We start from the raw sequence: 18,172 nt of genomic DNA, 5'->3' as shown, positions 1-18,172 counted from the left end.
GTGAGCCGAGCGTCGTCTGCTGCGAGCTTGAGCCGAGCGTCGTCTGCTGCGAGCGTCGTCTGCTGCGAACGTGAGCCAAGCGTCATCTGCTGCAAGCATGAGATGAGCGTCGTCTGCTGCGATCGTGAGCCAAGCGTCATCTGCTGCGAGCGTGAGCTGAGCGTCGTCTGCTGTGAGCGCGAGCTGAGCGTCGTCTGCTGTGAGCGCGAGCTGAGCGTCGTCTGCTGTGAGCGCGAGCTGAGCATCATCTGCTGTGAGCGCGAGCTGAGCGTCGTCTGCTGTGAGCGCGAGCTGAGCGTCGTCTGCTGAGATCGGGAGCCGAGCATCATCTGCTGTGAGCGCGAGCTCTGCGTCGTCTGCTGTGAGTGCGAGCTGAGCGTCGTCTGCTGTGAGCGGGAGCTGAGCGTCGTCTGCTGCGATCGGGAGCCGAGCATCATCTGCTGTGAGCGCGAGCTCAGCGTCGTCTGCTGTGAGTGCGAGCTGAGCGTCGTCTGCTGCAAGCGTGAGCCGAGCATCATCTGCTGCTGCGAGCGTGAGCCGAGCATCATCTGCTGCTGCGAGCGTGAGCCGAGCGTCATCTGCTGCGAGCGTGTGCCAAGCGTCGTAAGCTGCGAGCGCGGCCTCATCTGCTGCAAGCGTGTGCCAAGTGTCATCTGCCGCGAGCGTGAGCAGAGCGTCATCTGCTGCGAGCGTGAGATGAGCGTCATCTGCTGCGAGCGTGAGCCGAGCGTCATCTACTGCGAGCGTGAGCAGAGCATCATCTGCTGCGAGCGTGAGATGAGCGTCATCTGCTGCGAGCGTGAGCAGAGCGTCATCTGCTGCGAGCGCGAGCTGAGCGTCGTCTGCTACGATCGGGAGCCGAGCATCATCTGCTGTGAGCGCGAGCTGAGCGTCGTCTGCTGTGAGTGCGAGCTGAGCGTCGTCTGCTGCAAGCGTGAGCCGAGCATCATCTGCTGCTGCGAGCATGAGCCGAGCATCATCTGCTGCTGCGAGCGTGAGCCGAGCGTCGTCTGCTGCGAGCTTGAGCCGAGCGTCGTCTGCTGCGAGCGTCGTCTGCTGCGAACGTGAGCCAAGCGTCATCTGCTGCAAGCATGAGATGAGCGTCGTCTGCTGCGATCGTGAGCCAAGCATCATCTGCTGCGAGCGTGAGCCTAGCGTCGTCTGCTGTGAGCGCGAGCTGAGCGTCGTCTGCTGTGAGCGCGAGCTGAGCGTCGTCTGCTGCGATCGGGAGCCGAGCATCAACTGCTGCGAGCGTGAGCCGAGCATCGTCTGCTGCGAGCTTGAGCTGAGCGTCGTCTGCTGCGAGCGTGAGCCAAGCGTCATCTGCTGCGAGCGTGAGCCAAGCGTCATCTGCTGCGAGCATAAGATGAGTGTCGTTTTCTGCGAGTGCGTCCTCATCTGCTGCAAGCGTGAGCCGAGCGTCATCTGCTGAGAGCGTGGGCCAAGCGTCGTCAGCTGCGAGCGTGAGCCGAGCGTCATCTGCTGCGAGCGTGTGCCAAGCGTCGTCAGCTGCGAGCGCGGCCTCATCTGCTGCAAGCGTGTGCCAAGCGTCATCTGCTGCGAGCGTGAGATGAGCGTCATCTGCTGCGAGAGTGAGCCGAGCGTCATCTGCTGCGAGCGTGAGATGAGCATCATCTGCTGCGAGCGTGAGCAGAGCGTCATCTGCTGCGAGCGTGAGCCGAGCGTCATCTGCTGCGAGCTTGATCCCATCGTTGTCTGCCGCGAGGGGGAACCAAACATCATCTGATGCGGGGGGGAGTCGGGCGCCGTCTGCTGTAAGGGGAAGCCGGGTGTCGTCTGCTGCGAGGCGGAGCTGGGCGTTGTCTGCTTAGAGTCCATATTTCTGACTGGCCCTCCAAATGTTCTGCTGCCATTCTGGACCAGTACAATCCAAAATATGGTGATTGCTCCAAAAAACCTGTGCCCCTCTGGTTTGTTGTGTCCTTTTTTGAGTATAGTCTTGTGCCCTCAGCAGAATGGTGGTTGTGGCCAGGTACTGCACGTGCGCCCCTTATTGATTCATAGAGGGGGCTTGTGCAGTACCTGGGGGTGCGGAGTTGTGTAAATGAGGAGTTCGGGGTGGTGGGTGTTACACCCCTCCGATCAGACATTGATGAAAGGGGATTAGGCCATGAATGTTAAAGTTACAGATAACGCCTTTAAACATCCAAACCTTTAATCATACCGGAGTGCATTACTGCATCCAGCGAGTCCATGCTTCGGACGGCGTGATGTGGACTAACTCAGGCTGGCTGGAAATCTGCCATACACCTCTGTAATCACAGTGCGGATGACATGAGTGGTGATGGGGAGGGGGGAGTCATGTAACATTGTGTAATATAGGCTGTATCCTGCGTGCCACTTCTGTGACTGTGCAACTGACTGATCCTGTCCTCTGACATGGGGGCTGCACTGATCACTGGGGGTCCGGTGTGATCTCTGGAGGGGACTGGCTATTAATGGTTATGGTGGGAGCTCAAGGAGTCTGGGAATATCAATGCAGATGGGAGAGTGATTAAGCCTTCTCACCTCCTCTCAGCTGTAATTCGGAGCCTAGATGATTGAGCCGAGCGCTGGCGACGACCTGCCCCACCGTATATGCTCCATACAGCCTGGTGAGATGACGGTGTGTGCGGTGATTGAGCCGAGCGTCGGCGGTGACCTGCCCCACCCTATATGCTCCATACAGCCTGGTGAGATGACGGTGTGTGCAGTGATTGAGCCGAGCGTCAGCGGTGACCTGCCGCAGCCTATATGCTCCATACAGCCTGGTGAGATGACGGAGTCCTCGGTGATTGAGCCGCTGCAGTCAGTGTGCTGGCCCCGGGTGTGTGTAATTTCTGTGTATATTAGGAGGGGTGGGCAGCCCCCCTGGGAATATTGGGAGACGGATGTGACCCCGCACTATTGGCAGCTCCTTGTGTTCCCTCCACTCATCACTTCCCGCATTCGTCGTCTTCTTCATAAGCTGTCGCCGCTCGCTCATCATTTCTGACAATCTCCATCGTTTTCCATCTTGTAATTGCTCCATATTCTGCTAGATTGGCTTTTGAGTGAATTGCTGCGGCTGCGGTGATAGCGGCAGCATCTGTTAGATTGGTGCACGGAGCTGGTTCTGGGCCGGATGAGCGCGGACTCATTTTACCCTTTACTGCCCCCTTTGTGATAATGGATCCACACTTCCCGCGGCTTCTCCTCAGCGCTGTGTGATCGGAGGACATTGTGGTCTTGGTGATCCTCTTGTGTTTGATCTTGCAGAGCACCCGCATGGCCCTGGATCACCTGGAATCTGTTCCGGAGAAGCTGAGCCTCCTGGATGACATGAAGGATCTGAGTGTGAGTACCAACCGCACCGGACGCCAGAGGGGGCAGCGATGTCCGGCCAGTGGCTGATCCTTGGTTTATTAACTGAGGCTTCAACCCAACAATTTATTTTTTTCCATTTCTGTTGCTGCAGTGTAAAGAATGGAGGTTTCCATCTGGTCGAATGGCCCCGGCTGCTGCATTGTTTTATCAATCCCTTCCAGTCGCACGCATGTTTCGCTTTTTTTACTGCGGCGTTCTCCAAACCAAGTCTGGGCCTCCCCATCACATCACGCTCACACTGGAAATAGCTTGGCTTTTTTATTTCTCCTCCTGATCCTGGACTAACACATTGTGGTCAGATGAGGCCGCAGCTGCCATCGAGGGGGCTGTGCCGAATCTCGCCACAAGGGGGCGCCGTGCTGGGGAGACCCACGGGTCCCGAAGAGATGTCAGCCAGCGCAGACACCTCCCTCCTTTACACTGCAGGCTGTCTTTCCAGTACTGGAGAATGGTGCAGTGTATGGCTATATTCACACAGGGGGGTTTTAACTGCGTTTTTAAAACTAACACTCTCTTTTTTCTCTCTCTGTCTCTTTTCTCTCTTACACACACACCTTATACACACCACACACGCCTCACATACACACCACACACGCCTCACACACACACACCCCATACACACCACACACGCCTCACACACACCACATACACACACACACACACACACACACACAAACCCCATACACTCCTCACACATATCCTATACACACACACACATACACCCCCCCATACACACACACACCATACACACCCATACACACCACACACACCACATACACACACCCTATACACACACACATACACACCCCATACACACCATACATACCCCCATACACATACACACACACACACCCCATACACACACACGCCTCATACCCCATACACACACACACACACCCCCATACACACATACACACACCATACACACACCCCACACATACACACACCATACACACCCCACACATACACACACCATACACACCCCACACATACACACACCATACACACACACGCCTCACACCACACACCCCCATACACACACACATACCATACACACCCCCATACACACACACACACACACACACACACATACCCCATACACACACCACACACACACGCCTCACACATACACGCCTGCGGTGTTTTCCTGTCGGTTTTCTCTTCCTCCATTGTTTTTGGTGCATTTATGACAGATTGAGCATGTCAGTTCTTTCACCGCTTGTACTGCTGTTTTCCTGTGATTTTTCCACAGTTTTCTACTCATACAAATCAATGAAGAAGTGCCAAACCGAGCCAAGACCGCAGGTTATTTCCTGGCCAAATTGGTGGTTTGGTTGCTGAAAAAACCTTTTCAAAAAGTCCCTGTGTGAACCTAGCCTAAGTGGCTTTTTTTGGTTTTCTTGATGTGGCTGCGTCCTTTCTAGCACTTTTGCTGTGAATGCATGCGCCGGCACCTTCTATCCGGATAGTTTGGGTCACGGCTAGTCACCTAATCCGCCGGGCGAGTCCGGGCCATGGTGCAGTGGAGCATCCGCCGGCCCGGTAACAAAGGGCTGCTCCAGCGGAGAGAACACAGGGACGCCAGGCTGTTACCTTTAATCTCTGGACCCCAAGAGCTGAGAAACGGCAGAGCGCTCACAATGTGCAGTTGTATTGAATAGACCCCTAGGACATTGGTATTCACTGATCTAAGGAAATATTCCGGTGTGAGGGAACAAAGGCGGAAATACTGTACGCAGCGACCTTGAGAAAATGATCTGAATGGGGCTGGCATGAATGAGTCCTATTCTTTGGGCTACAGTGTCAGCGCTCCACTATGGGGCAGCTCAGACCTCCAGCCACAATCGGGTCCTGTGGAGGGAGAATACATCCAGCGCCGAGTGCTGGGAACGTGCGGACACAGCTCTGAGAAATGCATTGTTCCATTCAGCACATCTCGCGCCCCGGCCTGGGATTAGCTGCCTCCTGCTCACCAGACCTGCCACATTGTGACGTTCCTTTCATATTTGTGTAGTGGACCTTACCACCGAGCACACAATCCCAGATAATGGCGGGGGGTTATTAATGAGGGATTAGGATGGATATCGATGGCAGGGCAGGGACGTCCTTTCAGCCCATGTGCTCGATTCTTCTCTGCGGGTTTGTTTTATCGGTACAATTAGTGCGGTGGGGGGACGTTGTCCCATATGTTGGTATGTGTGCGGAGTGATGGAAATGGGAAACAGGTGTGCGGCCATGGTTACACTCTGTGTATCACAAAAGACGGCAGATTTAACCGCAACTCGCGCACACTCCGTCCTCTGCCTCCGGTAATTGTGCAAGAAACCGGGCCAAAATCGAGAGAATCATTTATGAGGACAAAGAAATCCAATATATTTCATCTCGGCACAATACATCATTCCTGTCGGCTGCTGCTCCACGCCAGAGGCCGGGAACATTTCTCCGATAAATTCTGATCTTTCAGTCTAACTTGGCCAGATTAGGCGTATTGTAGGGGGAGAGGAATGCATCAATGGTGGGCATCCACGGGTGAGCCACGGGGCCCGAACCTGACATCCTGTAAGTCTGGATGTATCGTTCCAATGTGTGGGTAATCTATACAGAGAAGGAGGCCACGTTCTCCACACCAAGGTGCCGCCACAGCCCGCTGATCTCTGCCGTGTAACGGCCTTCACCAATCCTCTACAGAGAAGGAAGCCACGTTCTCCCCACCAAGGTGCCACCACAGCCCGCTGATCTGTCGTGTAACGGCCTTCACCTTTCACCAATCCTCTACAGAGAAGGAAGCCACGTTCTCCCCACCAAGGTGCCACCACAGCCCGCTGATCTCTGCCGTGTAACGGCCTTCACCTTTCACCAATCCTCTACAGAGAAGGAAGCCACGTTCTCCCCACCAAGGTGCCACCACAGCCCGCTGATCTCTGCCAAAACTCTACAGAGAAGGAAGCCACGTTCTCCCCACCAAGGTGCCGCCGCAGCCCGCTGATCTTTGCCGTGTAATGGCCTTCACCAATCCTCTACAGAGAAGGAAGCCACGTTCTCCCCACCAGGTGCCGCCGCAGCCCGCTGATCTCTGCTGTGCAACGGCCTCCGCCAAACCTCTACAGAGAAGGAAGCCACGTTCTCCCCACCAAGGTGCCGCCACAGCCCGCTGATTTCTGCCGTGTAACTGCCTCTGCCAAGATTCTACAGAGAAGGAAGCCACGTTCTCCCCACCAAGGTGCCGCCACAGCCCGCTAGACCTCTGAAGTGTAACAGCCTCCGCCAAACCTCTACATAAAAGGAAGCCACGTTCTCCACACCAAGGTGCCGCCACAGCCCGCTAGACCTTTGCCATGTAACGGCCTCTGCCAAATCCTCTACAGAGAAGGAAGCCACATTCTCCCCACCATGGTGCTGCCACAGCCCGCTAGACCTCTGCCGTGTAACGGCCCCTGCCAAGACTCTACAGAGAAGGAAGCCACGTTCTTGTGAAAACAAAGAAGGTCATTATTGATTTATGTTCCACGTTCATTAATGTACTGAAATCGTGGCGAAAAGTGTAAGTGAATAGATCACAAATCAGAAAAGGACTTAAAAACCCAGCCACGCCGAGGAAGAGGCGGGAGCAGAGACGTGACTGTGTGGTCTCCATTTTTGCTGGTGGTGCTGTATGGGGACTTGAGCTCTCGCTGCATGGACCCCCCCCCCACATCAAGTTTTTGGGGTCACAGCGTAGAAAGATGTGTTTAGCTTCCATTTCTGGAAAGCTTGTTGTTTTCCATTGTCTTTATGCCTATTTAATGCATTAGGGCTTCTTCTCTAGTGCCCCATCTTGTGGGAACGTTCTTAAGTCTGAGCTGTGGCCTCCTTGATTCTGTATAGGAGATGATACAGTTACACATTCTCTCCCGCAGGGGCTGCCTGTCCTGGAAATTTTGTGACATGGTTTCCCTTTCTCTTTATAGGACTCACACCTCCAGAGAGAAGTGATGGAGGAACGTTACGCTCAGTACCGAGAGATTGTTGGGTCCCTGCAGCAGCAGCTGGAAGATTCCAAGCGCAGAATCCAGGAGTATCGGGTAATGAAGGTTCAGCCCGGGCCACAGTGTATTGTGTGAGGCGTCCGCAGGTCCCTGTCCCTCAAGGTCACATTAGTAACAGGACTTTCCAAGTACAAATACATGAAGGGGTGGCCGGCAAGGAGGGGCAGCCATGCCCGTCGTGGGGGGACAGCCATGCTGGATGTGGAGTGGGGATGTTGTCCGGCGTGGAGGGGTGGCAGTTTCTGGCATGGAGGGACGGTTGTGTCTGGCGTGGAGGGGCAGCTATGCTGGAATGGAGTGGTGATGTCGTCTGGCGTGGAGGGGCGGCCATGCTGGAGTGGCGATGTTGTCCGGTGTGGAGGGATGGCGGTGTCTGGCGTAGAGGGGCGTCCATGCTGGATGTGGATTAGCAATGTCGTCCAGGGTGGAGGGGTGGCGGTGTCTGCCGTGGAGGGGCGTCCATGCTGGATGTGGATTGGCGACTGTGTCCGGCGTGGAGGGGCGGCTGTGCTGGTTGTGAATGGGCAGCGGTGTGCGGCGTGGAGGGGCGGCCGTGCTGGTTGTGAATGGGCAGCGGTGTGCGGCGTGGAGGGGCGGCCGTGCTGGTTGTGAATGGGCAGCGGTGTGCGGCGTGGAGGGGCGGCCGTGCTGGTTGTGAATGGGCAGCGGTGTCCGGCGTGGAGGGGCGGCCATGCTGGTTGTGAATGGGCAGCGGTGTCCGGCGTGGAAGGGCGGCCATGCTGGTTGTGAATGGGCAGCGGTGTGCGGCGTGGAGGGGCGTCCATGCTGGCTGTGAATGGCCAGCGGTGTGCGGCGTGGAAGGGCGGCCATGCTGGTTGTGAATGGGCAGCGGTGTGAGGCGTGGAGGGGCGGCCATGCTGGTTGTGAATGGGCAGCGGTGTGCGGCGTGGAGGGGCGTCCATGCTGGTTGTGAATGGCCAGCGGTGTGCGGCGTGGAAGGGCGGCCATGCTGGTTGTGAATGGGCAGCGGTGTGCGGCGTAGAGGGGCGGCTATGCTGGTTGTGAATGGGCAGCGGTGTGCGGCGTGGAGGGGCGGCCATGCTGGTTGTGAATGGGCAGCGGTGTCCGGCGTGGAAGGGCGGCCATGCTGGTTGTGAATGGGCAGCGGTGTGCGGCGTGGAGGGGCAGCCATGCTGGTTGTGAATAGGCAGCGGTGTCCGGCGTGGAAGGGCGGCCATGCTGGTTGTGAATGGGCAGCGGTGTGCGGCGTGGAGGGGCGTCCATGCTGGTTGTGAATGGCCAGCGGTGTGCGCCGTGGAAGGGCGGCCATGCTGGTTGTGAATGGGCAGCGGTGTACGGCGTGGAGGGGCGTCCATGCTGGTTGTGAATGGCCAGCGGTGTGCGGCGTGGAGGGGAGGCCATGCTGGTTGTGAATGGGCAGCGGTGTGCGGCGTGGAGGGGCGGCCATGATGGTTGTGAATGGGCAGCAGTGTCCGGCGTGGAAGGGCGGCCATGCTGGTTGTGAATGGGCAGCGGTGTGCGGCGTGGAGGGGCGGCCATGCTGGTTGTGAATGGGCAGCGGTGTGCGGCGTGGAGGGGCGGCCATGCTGGTTGTGAATGGGCAGCGGTGTGCGGCGTGGAGGGGCGTCCATGCTGGTTGTGAATGGGCAGCAGTGTCTGGCGTGGAAGGGCGGCCATGCTGGTTGTGAATGGGCAGCGGTGTGCGGCGTGGAAGGGCGGCCATGCTGGTTGTGAATGGGCAGCGGTGTGCGGCGTAGAGGGGCGGCTATGCTGGTTGTGAATGGGCAGCGGTGTGCGGCGTGGAGGGGCGGCCATGCTGGTTGTGAATGGGCAGCGGTGTCCGGCGTGGAAGGGCGGCCATGCTGGTTGTGAATGGGCAGCGGTGTGCGGCGTGGAGGGGCAGCCATGCTGGTTGTGAATAGGCAGCGGTGTCCGGCGTGGAAGGGCGGCCATGCTGGTTGTGAATGGGCAGCGGTGTGCGGCGTGGAGGGGCGTCCATGCTGGTTGTGAATGGCCAGCGGTGTGCGCCGTGGAAGGGCGGCCATGCTGGTTGTGAATGGGCAGCGGTGTACGGCGTGGAGGGGCGTCCATGCTGGTTGTGAATGGCCAGCGGTGTGCGGCGTGGAGGGGAGGCCATGCTGGTTGTGAATGGGCAGCGGTGTGCGGCGTGGAGGGGCGGCCATGATGGTTGTGAATGGGCAGCAGTGTCCGGCGTGGAAGGGCGGCCATGCTGGTTGTGAATGGGCAGCGGTGTGCGGCGTGGAGGGGCGGCCATGCTGGTTGTGAATGGGCAGCGGTGTGCGGCGTGGAGGGGCGGCCATGCTGGTTGTGAATGGGCAGCGGTGTGCGGCGTGGAGGGGCGTCCATGCTGGTTGTGAATGGGCAGCAGTGTCTGGCGTGGAAGGGCGGCCATGCTGGTTGTGAATGGGCAGCGGTGTCCGGCGTGGAGGGGTAGCCATGCTGGTTGTGAATGGGCAGCGGTGTCCGGCGTGGAGGGGAGGCTGTGCCAGACATGGTGGGTGCACTCTGTTTGCGGGAGCAGCTCTTTTGTTGTTCTCTGCGTTTTGGTCCTCATCGAGGGTTTCTGTAGATTTCCCCGGATGGAAGCATTAATGTAATAGAAGCAGCGAGTGCCCGGTTGCCGTCTCTCGTCTGCCACTGTCCGTCCTTGTAGCTGGGCACATTGGAGAGAGCCCATCCCACCCGCACTAATACCCAGTCATGTGTAGGGGAGTAAGGTGCGCGCTCTTGTTTGGGGCCCACGTCTGTCCGTCCGATGTTTCCGGCATATCCTGTGGGTCTACGTTTTTTAAATGTGACAACTAATTTTCAGATGTTGGAGGTTGCTCCATAAATAAACTGTTTTACCTCCCATCCGAAATCGTCTGATCCCCGAGTGGCGGCTGCTGGAGTCCCCACTCATCCCACAGTCTAGAGGAAATGGCGCATTACTGAGCATGTGCGACCACATGACCTGAACCCGCCGGAGCTCTACCAGGCAGGGAATGGTGCGGAGCTCACACGCACTGTCACTGCTTCTCCACATAGGACTAGAGCTCCCTGGTTTTGTGATTATTGTGGGTTTAGCAGCCGGACCCCACATTTGCCATGTACTCGATGTATAGGTGTAATTTTTTTTTTTATTTGTCTGACCCCAAAATCGAAGTATCAAATAAAGACACCCAGGCAGCTGCGGGATTGTGAAGATGTCCCTCTCCAGCGGTGGCGAGCTCGCCTTCTCCCCTGACAGAGCCTCCGGCTGGTGTCTGGGCCGCTCTCCGGCTGGTGTCTGGGCCGCTCTCCGGCTGGTGTCTGGGCCGCTCTCCGGCTGGTGTCTGGGCCGCTCTCCGGCTGGTGTCTGGGCCGCTCTCCGGCTGGTGTCTGGGCCGCTCTCCGGCTGGTGTCTGGGCCGCTCTCCGGCTGGTGTCTGGGCCGCTCTCCGGCTGGTGTCTGGGCCGCTCTCCGGCTGGTGTCTGGGCCGCTCTCCGGCTGGTGTCTGGGCCGCTCTCCGGCTGGTGTCTGGGCCGCTCTCCGGCTGGTGTCTGGGCCGCTCTCCGGCTGGTGTCTGGGCCGCTCTCCGGCTGGTGTCTGGGCCGCTCTCCGGCTGATGTCTGGGCCGCTCTCCGGCTGGTCTCTGGGCTGCTCTCCGGCTGGTGTCTGGGCCGCTCTCCCCTCCTCCCAGCCCCGGACACTACAGGCTTATTATAGGTTTGGTCTTGTAACGGGGCCAGCGCACACCTATCACCTCATAAAGTCTGCATGTGATTGCAGGCCGCGGCACCAGCCCTGGTGGGTGCGAGGCGCACTCCACACTGATGACAGGAGCACAGACAACCTACAACCCCAGAGACTGAGCCGCGTCCATGAGCGATGTCCCCGCTACCTGCAGCCCATAGGTGCAATCATTCTCCAAAATCCCTGATCCCCCACCTCTGCTGATACAAAGCGGCTTGTAAATTAACCCTTCATATAACTGAAGAGTCGGATGCTGCTCTTCTCGTCTGTGAGCGCATGTTTCCTCTTTGCAGTGATCCTGCAGTAGCTCTGTACTCTATATTGTGAGGCGCAGACCCCTATGTGCTCCTGCCACATTCACTGCAGGGGGTGTGCGTGGGGCGACCACGCGGCTGTGAAATAATGACTGTTCTGTGACCAGTGACCGCACATAGAGGCCCCCAACCTCCTGGACAACTGACTCGGATTGTCCTGTCCGAGGTTTCCAGCCCCAGAAGAATCTACCGGGCCTGTACCCATTAAAGTTGGCCGAATGCGCTGATACTGACATAAAGTGTATGAGACCCTCAACTCATAAATGTTGGGGTGCTAAGGATCTGTCAGCAGAGCGAGCGCCCCCGTGTGGGTGAGTGCCGGAGCTGCCAGCCGAACCTTCCTCCGGCACACTGTATTCAGAGAGGCCGATACTGTGCCCACATGTGCTCAGCTGCCCTTCTCACATATAAAGGGGGATTCCAACATTTACAGCATATGTCAACGATGGGGCCCCTCCTATACTGCTGGGAATGCGGAAATGCCAGCTCTGTCCATTTAATGTCTGTGTAGAGATTGTTCAGGCGTCTTTTTGACATCAGTGGGGGTCTCTGACACATGACCTTCATATTTGAGCACCTTTATGAAATGACCCCCAGGCTCTTGTGCTGAGGGCTGGCACTGACAGGAGAGCGGTGTCCTTTGCACTCACATCTGGGGGGTTCAGCACCTCTTTGTAATGACCCCCAGGCTCTTGTGCTGAGGGCTGGCACTGACAGGAGAGCGGTGTCCTTTGCACTCACATCCGGGGGTTTCAGCACCTCTATGTAATGTTGTAGCTGTTCTGTTTTGTCACAAGTCAGCTTATGGGATCACCAGTGAGGTCCTCTTGAGTTAGGCCTCTTCAGACCTAATCAAGATCGAGCGCTCGGAGAGAAAAGACCAGCATCCATGTGGGCATGATCAATTTCTTCTGTTTATTTCATCAAAGTACAGTTTATTTATACCATTTACAGATCAATGTGATATTGCAAAAGAAAAAGAAAAAAACTTCGAGCTGAACTTTACTAATTGTTCATATGACCTTTAAGTTTTAGCAAAACAAAAATGTAGAGTCATGCATATGAGATAAGAAGAACATTTAGAAACCATAATAATCCTTGAGTCTGTCTCTTATTCCGTAGGCTCCATAATGACTATGAACTACCATCAGATATACTTACTAATAACAATAAATCTTTAATAAAGAAAAAGAGAAACTATTAACCCTTCTATATCAATTTCCCCCTTTTGTAAATGGTTTAACCTTCACTACAGGGTCAGTAGGCGTCCAAACAGGAGCTGCTGGCTCATGGGCCTAGTACCCATGAGGGGTCTTCCTACCACTTCACCCATCCACCCTCAGTGTGGACACCTACTCCCGGTCAGCAGAGGCCATTTGGGGTCCGTAGTAAACTACAGAGGGTTCAATGCTGGGACTCTTAGAACATACATTATTCAATAGTTTAGGTAATGCATATATCAATGTTTTTACAGCTATATAAAGCAGTAGACAGAACAACAATATTTGCATACAGGTTTGTATAATGCCAGAAACCCAACCTGCTATGCCTTTAAACCAATTGGCTGGATTCATAAAAGAAAATGTATTTCCCCATCAGGAGTCCTTGTTGGCATCGTGCTCTTTTAACCATTTATCCCTAAGTTCACTTGTTTTCTGTATATCTGCTCTAACCTGGAGGTTGCCTGCAGGGTCAATGTAATGGCAACAGGCAGGACCAATTATTTGACACATTCCGCCGTCTTTTGCTGTCACAAAGTCTAGCACTATAGTATGCTGGTTAGTGACTACAATTAATTGTTTTTGTATAGCATTGGTAGCATTTAGAATCTCAAGAACCCGAAAAATTTGATCATCCAGGTAGTCAGTGGACTCTACTAGCTTGTCCCACATTTGCATTAAGAAAGGGTGTATGAAAATAGCACTAAATACCTTATTTGCTTTTCCCAATTCTACTACATGAGGCCTACCATTTGGCCGGGGTTTATTATCTGCTGCTCGTTTATACAAGGTATGAATTGGGACAGCTGCTACATCTACTTCACTATGAGGAACTATGAAAGTGGCTGGTGTAAGTCTGGCAAGTGTGCAGACCCCTCTCATGTCAGGGCTCACCCACTTGTGAGCACGATTCCCACAAACCAAAAACACTCCCTCTGGGAAAATACAAAAGTGAGTTTGACTTTGTACACAATAAAGCAGATTCAGAAGCCCCTTCATGACTTTATGAGCACACCACGTATTGTTCATTTGTTTTCCGGTCATACCCGAGATACAGCTACCCCGCTCCCTCCTAAAAGTCCGTCTAATAAATGATGATGTACAGCCCTCAATACCCTTCTGATATACTGTCTCATTGTCCTTGGTTGAGTCATGTGTATGTATATAGAAACAGTTATTGTCTTCTCCACAATTTCCAACACCATTGTATTGAAGACTGAACCATAATCCATCATGGGGAATGGGGCCCGAATGAGGAATCTTAGTCTTTATTTTGGCAATTATGCCCATGTCTGAATCGTATTCCATCCACCACGAGTATCCATCGGGTCGAGTGATATTTAGCTGGAACCAGGGTTTAGTGACCCATCCAACTATAGTCAATGTAGCAGATACATCACGAGGTACATCTTCTCCCAAAAATCTAGATTGAGTCCAGGTTTCATTGTGTATACAGTCTGGTACCAATACCTCCTGTGGTTCCAGAGGTAAGGCTAAATAAGGCATAGTCTTTGAAGAAATAGGACTGTGTGTGCAGATCCAACAGTCTTTTGGCTTTTCTCCCTCCATGTCCTCAGTAAGAGAAATATGGTGGCGAATGAGTTTATTATCCCAGTCCGTATTAAAAAGTTCGCTCAGTGTCTTTGTTTGTTGCAGCAACCCTGCTACACCTAGCAGGATAATTAGCAAGACTGTCATTCTGCCGGTGGAGTGACCTTTTTACAGTGACTGGCGTGGATCCAGGTGGGTTTTCCCTCAAGTTTCACTGAGGTGGATGTGGTCAGCTGGACTTGGAATGGGCCATCAAAGCGTGGATCTAGGCTCCTTCTCACGTGTCTGCGCACGACCACCCAATCACCTGGATTCAGCTGATGCACATCTGCACTTGCATTGGGATCTGGAATGGATGAAAAGACATGTTTATGCACCACATTAAGTCTTTCCTGTAAGGCCTGGACGTAGGCTGTCATAGTGCCGTGTTGCATCTGTAACACTTGTGGAAAGTAGAGACCTGTTTTTGGGGCACTACCAAAAAGGACTTCAAAAGGAGACAAGCCTGTCTTCCTATTTGGAGTGTGTCTGACTGAAAAGAGTGCCAGGGATAAGCACTCTACCCAATTCTTTCCTGTCTCTGCCATGGCCTTTTGAATTTTTAGTTTAAGTGTCCCGTTTAATCTCTCTACTTTTCCACTGCTCTGTGGATGAGAAGGGGTATGGAATGCCTGCTCTATTCCCAGGGCCTGCATAATGTCCCTCATTATTTCTCCAGTGAAGTGTGTACCCCTGTCACTTTCTATGGCTTCTGGGATGCCATACCGACAGACTAGTTCCTTCATCAGTTTTTCTGCAGTTGTTTTAGCATTTGCACATTTTACTGGATAGGCCTCAACCCATCCTGAGAAGAGATCTACACATACCAGGACGTATTCATACACTCCTACCTTGGGTAGTTGTATGTAGTCTATTTGCAGTCGTTGAAACGGATAGAGCGGTTTGGGTGTTGCTTTCTTAGGGACTTTTACTGTTTTACCTGGGTTGTGTTGTGCGCAGATAATGCAGGATTGTACGTGTTTGGAGGCTACGTAACTGAAGCCAGGAGCGATCCAGAAGGCATTCACCTGGTTACACATGTGACTTTTTGAGGCGTGAGTGGGGCCATGTGTTGCTTGTGCCATCATAGGGAACAGGGACCTTGGTAAACACAACCTGTCCTTACTTTCCCATACTCCATTCGAGTTCAGCCCAGCTCCCATTTTCCCCCAGTGTTCCTTCTCTGTTTGGGCAGCCTGATGCTGGAGGGATTTCAGGACATCCAGACTCACTGTGGCTGGGACTTGCTGGCTCCCTGCCACTATCCTCTGATCCCTAGGCCTCTTTGCCGCTGCTTTCGCAGCCGCATCCGCCCTTCTATTGCCCGCTACCTCCAGTGAGTCACCTTTTGTGTGTGCTTTCACCTTAATGATGCCAACCTGGACTGGTAACATTAGTGCCTCCATTAACTGTTTTACCAATTCTGCATTTTTAATAGGCTTACCAGCTGACGTAAGAAAAGTTCTACTTCTCCAGATAGGGCCAAAATCATGACAGATCCCAAATCCATACTTTGAGTCTGAATAAACATTAATTTTCCTACCTGACCCCGCTCTACACGCCTCAATGAGCGCTGTTAGCTCCGCCTCCTGCGCGGACATGTGCGGCGGGAGTGGTTCAGCTCGGATTACCTCATGCGAGGATACTACTGCATATCCAGTGTAGAATCTCCCATCCAGGTGGTATCTGGAGCCATCTACAAAAAACTCAAAATCTGCATTAGTAATAGGTGTATCATAGACATGTGGAAAAGCTGCTGTCTCCTGACTCATCAGCTCTATGCAGTCATGCTCGTGCGTCATGTCAAAGTATTCATCCTCACTTGCTACCATTGTCACCAATTCCCCCTTTTCTGAATCTACTGGCAAAAGGGTGGCTGGATTCAGAACATTACACCTCTTGAGGGTGACATACTCAGGAATCAGAAGGGCACATTCAAGTCTGAGCTGTCTGGCCATAGACAGGTGTTTTGGTTGGACTTGCACAAGTATAGCATGAATGTCATGCGGGGAGTAAATTGTTAAGGGAAATGTCAATGTGATCTCGCAAGCTTTCCCTAGCAGTACTGCAGCAGCCGCTACAGCACGGACACACGTGGGTGACCCTCTGACAACCGGGTCCAATCGCGCTGAGTAGTAAGCTATTGGTCTTTGTTTGTCACCATGTTGCTGTGTGAGGACGGCTGTCGCATGCCCTCCCTGTTCTGTGCAAAACAAGAAAAATGGTTGATCGTAATTTGGAATACCCAGGGCCGGGGCAGATACAATGAGTAGTTTAAGGGAATGAAAGGAATCAATAGCTTCCTGAGTGAGGTCAAAGGGGTCAGATGACAGACAATCATAGAGGGGTTGCATCATTTGCGAGGCAGACCTTATCCAAGGCCTGCAGTATGACACTAAGCCCAAAAAGGTGCGCAGTTGCCGGTGGGACCTGGGTAAGGAGAGATTTTGGACTGCTTGTTTTCTCTCCTCAGTCAGGTGTCTCGTACCTTCAGAGATACAGTGACCCAAAAATGTTACTTTTTGCTTACAGTACTGTAATTTTTCACGTGAAACTTTGCAACCATTCTCTGCCAGAAAACACAACAAAGAAATTGTGGCTTCTCTGCAGGACGTCTGGTCTGGACAGCAGAGCAAAAGGTCATCCACGTACTGCAATAGCGTAACCTGTGGATGAGGCGGTTGCCACTGCTCCAGAATTCCTGCCATAGCTGTAGAATAAATGGTAGGTGAATTCATTCCTCCTTGCGGGAGGACTGTCCACATGTACTGTTTCCCCTCATGTGTGAAGGCAAAAAGATACTGACAGTCAGGGTGTAGAGGCACTGAGAAAAAGGCATTTGCCAAATCAATTACTGTAAAACATTTGGAGGTCCCTGGGATTTGTGACAGTAAGGTATGTGGGTTTGGAACAATTGGTGTTACACTCTCAGTGACAGCATTGACAGCTCTCAAATCATGCACCATTCTGTACGTGTCAGGGGAACCTTTGGGCCCTTTTTTCTTGATTGGATACAAGGGAGTGTTACAGGGGGAGGACCTTTGTACTAGAGCCCCTGCTTCCACATATTCTCTTATATCTCTGGTCAGGGCCATTGATTTGGCTGGACTTAAGGGATACTGTTTTAAACAAGGAGGAGTGGAGCCCTCTTTTAATTTTATCATGACTGGGGGAATAGGAAGCCGACCAACATCAGTTTTTCCCTTTGCCCATACAATGTCTGGAACTTGTTGCATTGCTATGTCTTCACTAGTTCTGGTATCGGACACTCTCGCAGATTTGGACATGTACACCATTGCTGCAATCTTGCACAAGTGTTTGTCAGAGAGGGGACTTGTGACTGTAATACCTTCTGGGGTGTATTGTATGGTAGCCTGGATAGCACTTAACACATCAGCCCCCAGCAAATTCATAGGAGTGTTTTCACTAACAATAAGCTTTGTGAGAATTTCCTGGCTATCTTGTAATCTCAGCTTCATCTGTTTTGTCAAGGGAGTTTCAGACACCAATCCCTCCACCCCAACACACTCCACAGTCTCGTCAGTGATCATATCTGGCTTTATCAGGTCTTTATGTACCACAGTGCCGGCTGCCCCAGTGTCAATTAAAAATTCTGCCTCTTTCCCCCCTGGCATGGTTATGGTCGTAAGTAAGGTGGGACCAGGTCCTGAGGGAACGAAAACAGGGTACACATTTGTCACTGGGTTGCCAGTTTCCTAGGTCAGAGGCAAGGGAGGAGGGAAATCAGTCTGCTCACTCTCCTTTTTGGAGTTTTTGCACTGTCTGGCATAATGTCCATTCTGTCCACAATTCCAGCACTGTACGGTCGCTCGGTCACCTGGTGCCCCCCCCCTCTGTTTCCACTGTCTTCCTTGTGCTCTAGCATACATAACTGGTCGCTTGCATTTTGTCAGTTCAACCCCCTTAGCTACTTGCAGAA

At 53.5% G+C, this 18,172-nt stretch overlaps 1 protein-coding gene across 1 annotated transcript in view; it reads left to right on the top strand.

The window, feature by feature from the left end:
- Positions 1–18,172, top strand: part of CEP128 (centrosomal protein 128) — a 231,396-nt gene that overhangs the window by 184,750 nt on the left and 28,474 nt on the right. Inside the window, exons 22-23 of the mRNA XM_075330946.1 lie at positions 3,259–3,336; positions 7,314–7,427. Coding sequence (XP_075187061.1) covers positions 3,259–3,336; positions 7,314–7,427 — 192 coding nt within the window. The remainder of the gene's footprint in view (positions 1–3,258; positions 3,337–7,313; positions 7,428–18,172) is intronic.

The sequence above is a fragment of the Anomaloglossus baeobatrachus genome, chromosome 12 (assembly GCF_048569485.1).
Source record: "Anomaloglossus baeobatrachus isolate aAnoBae1 chromosome 12, aAnoBae1.hap1, whole genome shotgun sequence".
Lineage (NCBI taxonomy): Eukaryota > Metazoa > Chordata > Amphibia > Anura > Aromobatidae > Anomaloglossus > Anomaloglossus baeobatrachus.
Note: the sequence above shows the minus strand (reverse complement) of the source record. Positions and strands in the feature narration are given on the sequence as shown.